A 10,843-nucleotide genomic window follows, 5' to 3' on the forward strand; every position below is an offset into this window, starting at 1 on the left:
GCCTATAGCACTTCCGTAGTTTGTAACGCTTGTGATGACTGTATTAACGTATTAAACATAACTTCTTTTTAAGCAGTCGGCCTACCTGCTGTTATTAATTAGATAGCCAATTATGGCTAGTCTTATAGAATCTTACGAACATCAATATTTTGGAATAACTTCAGAAATTACATCACAAATTGGTCGGATCCCTAATCTCGCAACAGGTAAAATTGCCCAAGGAAATCAACTGTCATAAATGCGTGATACCTCTATTAAAATTTCTGCTTGATGTTTTCTTTCAGAAAATCCAATTATCTGGTGTAGTTTTGTGTTTAAATTTGTGTTTAAAGTTTCAAATTCAGCTTATTGTTCAAAACAAATTGGTTTGTTTCATCGAGTGTGTTGAAAAATCGCGCCATGCTGTGTATTAAGACCCATTTCGTTCTTCATTGTCTTACCATGTTTAAACGCTCTCAATTTTTGCTATCTGCGTCTAGAATTATACTAGTGAAAACCCTATGTCATGTTACGAAAATATTTATTTTTCTACAATTTTAGACATCTTTTTCAGACAGAAAACTCAACTCATCAAGTGGTAGATATTATCAACTTGTGCACAGAAAGATAATTTCAGTCCAATAGGCATGACATATTTTTAGCGTATTAAGGCTCTGTTGGACTCAAAGGCTAACTTTCAGGAGCCAAAATTTCAAAATCTCATTTGATTATTGGATTGATGGAGATGAATGATTTTGGTAATTCTGTCGAAATTCTATTGGGCTACACAGTTGGTAAACCCATACGACTTCGTCTCAACTTCACCAATGATATACAGCTCCCCAGGGGGGCGTATATTTGGAGGCTGTATATCATTGACTTCACACACATGTGCTCCATGCCTTTGCCAGTCGCCAAAAAATATTTGGTTTAAAAACTTTAAACCTGAGAGTTCTTGTGTGCTTTCTAATAACCAGCCTTCTAAGTACCTTCCTGTGGGTTATCTTATTGAAAATGAAAGATACCTCGGGCAATGCTGAGCTTAGTGTTGCTTAAGGCCCTTATGTATGTACATGTAGATATATAGCCACACTTAAGTTTTGTGGTAAACTTCTAGAGATTGGGGATACTAGTTTGTCAAATTGTTATTTCACAATTTATTGAAACTCAAACTGGAGATCATTAATGCCTGATGAACTAGACTGCTAATATAAGCGAATTCGTCCTTGATGAGGCAATATATATTCACAGGTCAAGTAATCTGAAAGCTAGTGACTGAAAATTAAGATTTAATTTTTGAAATTTTTCGAACAATAAAAACAGTAATGGTTGTTTTTTATGTTGATGAAGAGATGCAGGAATTTTGGTTTTTTTCTATTGGTTAACAAAAGTATACATTAGTATACAATTGTGTAATATATGCCTTTCCCTCCTCGACATGGGTTCTCATAGGAACACACAACGCTAATGTGTCGATTTTTTGTCGATCGGCCAATTTTCATCTGTTTTGGCCTTTTTGTGCTAATAGTTGGTAAAAGTTACAGTTCTTCAAAATTCTTTGAGTTTTAAGTAATTTTCTACTATTTTTTATATATTTATTTATATATTGTACATTTCAGAATCGAAACAAAATGCTATATCAAATGTTGATCGGCTTATGGAAGAGGCTAAAGAATTGGTAGGCTTCACTCGATATTCTTTGACTACTCATGTCTTTTGACTTACACATAATAAGTTGTTTCTTGACTTACACGTAATAAGTTGTTTATTGACTTACATGTAATAGGCTAAGTTGTTTCTTGACTTACATGTAATAAGTTGTTTCTTGCAATTAATATGCACGTTCTTGTTTTTATTGCTAATATATTTAAGTTGTGCTAACTTTGATCCGCAGTTAGAGCAGATGCATTTGGAAGTTCGGGGCCTCTCATCAGATATCAGACCCAAGTATACCAACAGATTGAAGTCATATGAAAAAGAGTTGGAGCGACTAGAAAGAGACTATGTATGTAGATTGCACTCGCGTGTGAGATTGAGAATGTCTCTCTTTTGGAGATGAATTATTAATATTGTACTTAATTATGCCTAACTTGATACCAGAAAAGGATTTGTAAAGCAAATTACTTACGGTTGAACTACTGCCAAGGCCGCATGCTTTCCTTGCTTCCTTCAGGTTTACTTGGTTTTCAAAAACCTATTCATATTCCTTGCTTCTCGACTAAGGCTTCTCAAACATTTTATTTTGAAAAGAATGCCGGAAAAACAAGCTATTTGACTACAGTAAAGTTAAGGTAACATTGAGTGGAAATTGCCGTATTTATAGCAGTAATTGTTATTTGTTAAATTGTATATTTATTTTATCTATATAAATTGTAAATCTGTTTTAGATAGAATTCGTTAAACAATAGGTAGTATGCTTGTAGAGGAAATCCAAGTCAGCGTTCAGTGATAAGGTACTGCGAGAAGAACTGCTGAATGGAGAAGAATGCACACAGTTTGAAAATCAGGTAGGGCTTATTGCATAATGTATTCAAACTCATGGTTAGGATCGCCTCTACGTGTGAATCTTTTGATACGCGTCATAAAATATAAGTAAATATACACCCCTTGGCATACGTTAGTATACCAATACACAGTAATTTCCATAATATGATGCCCAAACTCCTAAAAACACCATAGCATGATCAACTAAAGGAACAAAACTGATTAAAAGTTAGAATGAAATGTAACAATAATAACAAATATGTATGAACTAAATTAATTTAAATTTTTTGTGTAAATTAGAGCAAATTACGTTATATATGCTTATCACTCATTCTACTTTCGACCCTATTTATTACTGATCTTACCCTTTCACTCACAGCTCTCTTAGACTAACAACAACTTTTTTATTGGCTATCTGCTATTTTAGTTTCAGTTTGACAAACAATATATACTTTTACGTTGAGTTTTTACATAGTTATATATGTTTTGGTTTAAATTCTGTATTCCATTACTCAGGGTATTTATCGTTAAATCTTTTAGCCATAAAAGGAATTAAATCATACCAAAAGTAGGATTGGCTCAAACCTAAGGAGCAAACATCGAAACGTGTTAACTTTGTACATGAATGTCAAGATTTGACTGTATATGTGCATGCCTCAGCAGTTATGTACTGGGCTGGTGTTAAAAGAGTGCCTTAGATTTCCTGATTTTGTGTTTGTTAAATTAGTTCTTTTTAGCAATAACATAAAACTGCTAGTAAGAACTTTCTATTAGCTAAAACTGTTATTAGGGTAGCGGTTGCAAGCGCTTGCTCAAAGTTTAGATGTGACACTGACAGTCTGAGTATTTTGAAAAATTTATTGCAGCTTCTGGGAACTTTATTTTAATCCTCGTAGAATAATTTTCAAGTTTTTGACACGCTTGCATATTACCACTAGTATTGATCAAACTGAATTGTTGTCACTATAAATTTGTATCTGTCTATCGTTGCAACTAACGAAAAAACATTTTGCTATGCGTATTGTAATGTTGCTCTGCAGATTTGTCTTATCCTAGGCTTGCGTAGAACCCATGAAAGAGAGCGCAGTATTTCTCATGAAACCGCCTTCAATTATCAATATAATGATGCGCGAATTGTTGCATAACCTATTTTTCTGTTACTCATTGCTAAAAAATGTCCATGTAGGTCTATTATGTACCAGTGTCCATCAATGAAACATTCCCCAATGCCCACTGATTTGAGTTACTTTGTTTTTATCAGATTTGTATACATTTCATATCAGCAGCACGTAAAAACTTATCCATTTTAGCTACTGCGCTAGAAATAGAAAATCAACTCATTTTTCCGATTATTTGCGATATACTCTTATATGAACTATTTCATAGGCAGCGGTGGCGATGGGTGGTCAGTACCACAAAGAGCGGAACAAAAACCTCAAATCTACATTTTGTTTAGAACATTCCTATTAGTACATGTTTTTCATATTTTGCTTCTTTCTGTTGATGAAATACTCTTCATACCCAGGGTAGCAGGGCTGTTGATTTTTATTAAATTAGTTTGAGTAAGGTACTCGATCATGAATTTGTGTCTGTCATTTTTGTCTGTACAAATTCAAATGTTACGAGGAGTTAGGAATTTCTTGAAGACTTAACTATTGGGCGTGTAATTCGGTTTTGATGCTTAGGGGTTTGCTCTTGCATTTATGGAGTTGATCTAAGGCTCAATGCATGGAAAACAATCACATGATTAATTTAGCTTTAAATGTGACAAAAAGAAGACAACTTCTAATTGCGCTCAACAATTGTCAGGAGAAAACAATTACAAAGTTGTAGTCATTTTCTGATCATCAATTCCTTGTCTGAAAGTAATGGTTGCCAATTGTTATTGGATTTTAGATACGGTAACATAGTAGAAATGAACTAGTTTTATATCATTAATAACTTTGCCAACCAAAGCTCAAGTTGTTGCTACCGGTAGACCTTTAGATGTGATTGTGCTCACACATCTATCATGGTCATTCTGTCACCTATTTGTTTCCTTTCTTATTCACTATATTGTCTCAATATATTTTTGTGTTTGTGTGTTATGATACTCTGTTTGTACTATTGTTTTGATGGTGATGATAGGTGACACGGGAAGGTGCTATTGTTGCAATACTCAGTTTATGGATTGTTGAGTCTGTGACCTCTGTATACTTAGTCAGTAGTTAGTAGTACAAGCTCTGTACAATTAGTCAGTAGTTAGTAGTACATGCTCTGTACACTTAGTCAGTAGTTAGTAGTACATGCTTTGTACACTTCGTCAGTAGTTAGTAGTACATGCTTTGTACACTTCATCAGTAGTTAGTAGTACAAGCTCTGTACAATTAGTCAGTAGTTAGTAGTACATGCTCTGTACACTTAGTCAGTAGTTAGTATTACATTCTTTGTACACTTCGTCAGTAGTTAGTAGTACAAGTTCTGTACCCTCACCAATACTCGTGTTACAAGCTCTGTTTTTTCACAAACCTATCCGTTTTTGTATGTCAACTTTACCAATACTATATAAATCTGCATATACAGTGCATTCTGTTCAGATACTACAATAGACCAAATATGCGCTATTCATTTAAGCATTCATCTCCTTATTCTGTCTATGTAAATTGGGGACAGTCCTAATATTAGCTCATTGCCTCTTTTATAGCTGGTACACGTATATTAACATCCTATGAACACCTGCTCTATTCTCACGTTCGATATATGCTGAATGTTGAGTTGTCTTACCTTTTTGTGTGGTAAATATTGAACTCATAGAAGAACTTGTATTGCAGATTATCTGTACTGTATTGCTGTATGAACAATGATTTCTATAGACATTCATATGACCGTCTGTAGGACTACACAGGCGGTTATTTCTATAAATTCAAAGAGGAACATCATCATTGCTTTTAAAAGTGGGTTCTTTTATGGTTTCTAAAATGATTAGTTCAATGGCTAAGGATGAGTTGCTTAGCTCTAATTTGCAATGCTGAGTTTCATATAGCTGCTATGATAGTCGTTGCTGATCTGTCTCTAGTTTGCTCTAGTCTCTATATTGTCAAGTTGTCTCTATATTGCTATGATAATCACTTTTGTATCCGCAAAAGTAGTTACCCATGCCCCGCTATCCATTTTCATTGTCAAATTCCCCTGTAACTGACAAAAGCAACCTCGCACCCCCTTGTTTTTAATGAAATACAAAGGCTCAAAACATAATCAGAATATATGAAACAACTTGCTTGGAAGGTGTGTCTAAGAAGTCTAACATTTCACACAGCAGCAACATATAAAACAAACAACTTTTTTGTGATCTTCTGCTGTTTTCTTGTCTCTTTTCTGCTATTGTCTGATCGAAATGTGGTTCCTTGTCGGTGAGTGAAATGCGTGGAGTATTTTCAAAATTTATTTTACTTTTACATTTAGTTTTTATGCATAGAAGAGATGAAGAATGATTCCTGCAGCAGGCACACTACAGCTCGCACTCCTTAGGGTGTGAGCCCCCTAATTAAGAAGTCCTGGGTTCCTCATATAATTGTTAGCTTGTTTATTTCTGTGACTATATAAAAGTTAACTTCTTCAATTGGAAGAATAGTCATCTCTTAGATTGTGTGTGTGGCTCTCTTGATGGGTGCATTTCTGGTTTTTTCTATGCTTGCATAGCTGATTTATTTAAGTGGTTAGATGAAGGATTGCCACTATGATCTCATAGGTGGCTATTTCTATGACTTTGTTTATGGTTCTCTCTCTGGAGTCAAAGGCGGTTGTCTCTATGGCTACATTTGTGGTTATTTTGATAGTTAATCTTATTAATGCAGAGATCTCGGCTGCTGGATAATACGGAGATGGTGGAGAGAATGGGGCACTCTGTGGATAACACCTTCCAGATCTGCGTAGATACTGAAGAAATCGGCGGGCAAATACTGAGTGATTTACACTCTCAGAGAGAACAGATAAATAGGTCAAGGACAAGGGTAAGAGTACTAGTTAATTTGAATTGTTGCAATTGGCATGAGATGAATCAACTCGTGGAAACCTGACATTCATACTGGTAACGTATATAGCACAAGTTTTCTCATATTATTTTCTGTATGATATCATGCCTAGTTTGAGCTTCACTTATTCACTCATAATGGTAAGATTACTGCTTTTACATAACAAATTTAACCTAGCTTTGATGTGTAACCTGAAAAATACCCTTCTCGGACTAATTCAATTCTCAAAGCGATTTTTGGAAAACTAATGTAGCCAATTTTAGTCCAAAAATATGCTTTGTAATTTTGTGATCTCTCGTTGGTTAAGTGATTTTTTATATCGATAATTAGTTCGAAGATTGAAAAGAATTTGTGAACAACAACTAGTTTGTACGCCTTTAGTTTTAGCAATATGTATATAGTCATCTCTTCTATTTTATTCAATGTGTATATAGCCATATCTTCTATTTTATTCAATGTGTATATAGTCATATCTTCTATTTTATTCAATGTGTATATAGTCATATCTTCTATTTTATTCAATGTGTATATAGTCATATCTTCTATTTTATTCAATGTGTATATAGTCATATCTTCTATTTTATTCAATGTGTATATAGTCATATCTTCTATTTTATTCAATGTGTATATAGTCATATCTTCTATTTTATTCAATGTGTATATAGTCATCTCTTCTATTTTATTCAATGTGTATATAGCCATATCTTCTATTTTATTCAATGTGTATATAGTCATATCTTCTATTTTATTCAATGTGTATATAGTCATATCTTCTATTTTATTCAATGTGTATATAGCCATATCTTCTATTTTATTCAATGTGTATATAGTCATATCTTCTATTTTATTCAATGTGTATATAGTCATATCTTCTATTTTATTCAATGTGTATATAGTCATATCTTCTATTTTATTCAATGTGTATATAGTCATATCTTCTATTTTATTCAATGTGTATATAGTCATATCTTCTATTTTATTCAATGTGTATATAGTCATATCTTCTATTTTATTCAATGTGTATATAGTCATATCTTCTATTTTATTCAATGTGTATATAGTCATATCTTCTATTTTATTCAATGTGTATATAGTCATATCTTCTATTTTATTCAATGTGTATATAGTCATATCTTCTATTTTATTCAATGTGTATATAGTCATATCTTCTATTTTATTCAATGTGTATATAGTCATATCTTCTATTTTATTCAATGTGTATATAGCCATATCTTCTATTTTATTCAATGTGTATATAGTCATATCTTCTATTTTATTCTGCTTCTGTAATATTTTTGTTGTTAAACCAAATGATGTATTTTGTTTTTAAAATAGCCGCAACATGCTTGCTCATAGTATTTTAATAGAAGTTTAATACGTTTATCCTATTATCGTAGGCATCGATCTCTGTGTTTCTGTTCTACTTATTGAAGAAAGTAAATTTCTTTCCATAATTTATGTCAAATGCTTTCCTTTGTATGTTTCTATCGTGATGAGTATTAAATTTATTGCCATTTTTTTCGATTCAACTCCCACCTCCATAAATCATTACCGGTTACACTCAAAGAATTTGGCTGGTTTTATAGTCAAGTGTTTCTTTGTGATAAAGGTATTTGAAGAGTCAATTCTTTTTCTTTAGAAGAGTTATCTGGGGAAAAAGTATCCGACTGTTCTGCCAAAATATTGATCATAGATGTATGATATCTCTCTGGGCAACTGTAATGCCATTTGCACTAATTTGTATTTGATAAACTTTCTTCGTGTCTATCAAATGAGGCTATTCTGTTCGGGCAAGCAACTCTCATCCCATTACTTCGCTGCCTCGGGCTGCCATTTCCTATGCGATGTATCAATTGCGAGCTGATTACGCGTTTAGCTTTAATGCACTTATTTTGGAGTTGCTTTCTGTTGTCAGGAGAGTGATGACTGGTGCAGGTGCTCTAATCCTGTTATGGCACTCGCTGGTAGATTATGGCTAATTAATAGAGCTGGTGTTAAGGAAACTGATTAGTTTGATTATGAATGTAACATAATTGCTCGCTAATGTATATCGCCTTTGATTGCAGTTAAAAGAAACAGATGCTATGCTAGGAAAAAGTTCCAGAGTTTTATCTGGCATGATGAAAAGGTAGTAAATATAAGATTATTCATATGCCCTGCGCAACTATAATTGCGTTACGCGCAGTTATTTATTGTCCTGCTCAGAGACACGCTGCCGAAGGCAGAACGAATATTAATGTTCATGCTGGGTTGTTAGCATCGAGAGATAGCTGTCTTTCGCGTGAGATCCTTGTCACATGACTACAGATTTTGACCACCGTGCTTGGTGTCCAAAGACTTTCTAAGTATATGATATTGTATTTTTTACAAGTTACTACTTTGTGGTCATTAGTTAATAATCCTATAGCAGTTGTCACGATATGAGCAGTTTCCCAGGTTGGCTTATAATATCGATAATCCCTTGTCCCCTCCCGAGTCACCTATTCGCTTATTTACACGCTGCAGCAGTGGATTACTGCTTTTTAACTACCCCCATCAAGCAGCAGTAATTAGTGGATTGTCTGTGATATTACCCGGGCTAAGCCAGTCTGAATATACATGCCTTTTTCATCCTGCTAACTAGCACTCTTTCGTGACACTGACGGATAACCAACAGCGTTGAGCGCTGATGAGACTTGGCTGTCTCTTTGTGTGGTCTGCTCTGTACGTCACACGTATCACCTACTACAGTTCTATTAATATTACAGTCTTACCTAGCTCAAGAAATTGAAAGCTGATGAGCTAGCTCAAGTGCTAATAATACGGCAGCGGCACAGAGCATTCGTTTAAGTTTTTGTGTTAAAACTTAATGAGTATTATTGATTGTAAACAATTGCAGTGGCAATAGACAACAAGTGAGGCAATTGCTACGCAACGTCATATCACTGCCTGCAAATATCACTGCCTGCAAATATCGTAACTGTATTGCTATCGTATCAGATATATTCGGTTTTAAAGTTTTCATATAATTTTTTTCAATGCTTTTATATTGTTATATATGCCTTTTGTTTTGAAAATATAAAAACTTATTAATAAAACTTATTTAGAGACATTATTTTATTTGAATTCCTTGCTGTCTATTGTCACAAAATCTTTTTTTTGTAATGTTGGTGAGGTGAATGCTATCACATACAAAGTTTTCTCTCATCATTTGACAGATAGAATCATAGGGCTCTTTATTCTTTCATTCAATGACAACTAATTGTTGAACATTGCAGTTTGGTAGCATACAATCATGTGTGTGAGAAGGATCAAGCTTGACAATGACCGGTTTGCTGGTCACTCGCTTGTTTAACTGTTTCTTGTAAAAGGATAGTATTTCATCTTAACGCCTTTCCAATTTTTTTGTAAGTGATTCATTTGGCTAATTAACTGTTTTAACTGTTTAAACAAATGCCTTGTTTAAGATTTGGCTGTTTTAACGTAATATTTTTATGGTATTTGTTGTTTTAGGATCGTGCAAAATAGAATTGTCCTCATCTGTATTGTTCTCATCATCCTCATCACCATCATCGTGGGTGTCTACCTCGCTGTCCACAAGACCAAAAAAGACTGAGATCTATCTAGACTTCTTCAGAACACATTTATTTATTATATCGATTAGACAAACTTTTAAGTCTATAGGCTATACATGGCAACAAATGTTGTATATATACAAAAATGATAGTCATTGTGTGCAGGGCTATTGACTCCAAATTTTAAACTAATTCAGCTCTGCATGCCATTCCACAGCCATCTGCATCCGAAAGCATATGTTAAAATTTTAATCAACTATTTTATTGTAGTGATGCTATATAATTTTTGTAAATTGTTGTTGAATATTAAAGCCGCATAATTATACGTATTGAAGATAGCAATAATGCTAAGTGCTTACCTACCATCTATTATGCTTGCGTTTGTTATAGATAGCTGCATTTCATGCACAGCTGTCTAATAGATTGTGCGCTTTTAGGAGATTGCTTGTTGCTAATAGCCCTGATTCTTTTGTTACATTTGTCTGCTTGTATACAAGTAGTTTCGAGACTGATACAGAGCAATAACTTGTTATCTTGCAATCAATCAACCATCTCAAACGCATTATCTTTATGAGTTCTGTTGAAGACTGCCGCAGACAGCCTAAGTATTTGGAGCTGTGTCAAAGTCAGCTATTTTCCATATAGTTTACTAGATTGTTCTATTTTTATAACATTTTAAATACATTTTGGTGTAGTAACTCCTAGCAACTTGCCAACATACTGAAACATATGTAAACTTGATAAATAGATGACATTCTACGCTAGAGGACATAAATAAGACATTAAAAACCTCGGATCCATTAATATGGGCAAAAA

The 10,843-nt window shown here is 33.8% G+C and overlaps 1 protein-coding gene across 1 annotated transcript; it reads left to right on the forward strand.

Moving 5' to 3' along the window:
• Positions 1 to 34: 34 nt before the first annotated feature.
• LOC137404230 (vesicle transport through interaction with t-SNAREs homolog 1A-like) lies at positions 35 to 10,731 on the forward strand. The gene is made up of 7 exons (XM_068090396.1): positions 35 to 206; positions 1,599 to 1,657; positions 1,874 to 1,984; positions 2,403 to 2,486; positions 6,297 to 6,452; positions 8,540 to 8,601; positions 9,966 to 10,731. Exons 1-7 carry the CDS (start codon positions 113 to 115, stop codon positions 10,066 to 10,068), a joined length of 669 nt encoding a protein of 222 aa, XP_067946497.1. The 5' UTR covers positions 35 to 112; the 3' UTR covers positions 10,069 to 10,731.
• Positions 10,732 to 10,843: the final 112 nt, after the last annotated feature.

Source organism: Watersipora subatra, chromosome 1 (assembly GCF_963576615.1).
Source record: "Watersipora subatra chromosome 1, tzWatSuba1.1, whole genome shotgun sequence".
In the NCBI taxonomy this organism is placed as follows: domain Eukaryota; kingdom Metazoa; phylum Bryozoa; class Gymnolaemata; order Cheilostomatida; family Watersiporidae; genus Watersipora; species Watersipora subatra.

What these genes read in the sequence shown, in the direction of transcription:
- LOC137404230 (XM_068090396.1), top strand. Translation starts at nt 113, where the DNA reads ATGGCTAGTCTTATAGAATCTTACGAACATCAATATTTTGGAATAACT. An exon ending in GCACACAGTTTGAAAATCAG is followed by an intron (nt 2,487 to 6,296) that starts GTAGGGCTTATT and finishes TTATTAATGCAG; the next exon opens with AGATCTCGGCTGCTGGATAA. An exon ending in TAAATAGGTCAAGGACAAGG is followed by an intron (nt 6,453 to 8,539) that starts GTAAGAGTACTA and finishes CTTTGATTGCAG; the next exon opens with TTAAAAGAAACAGATGCTAT.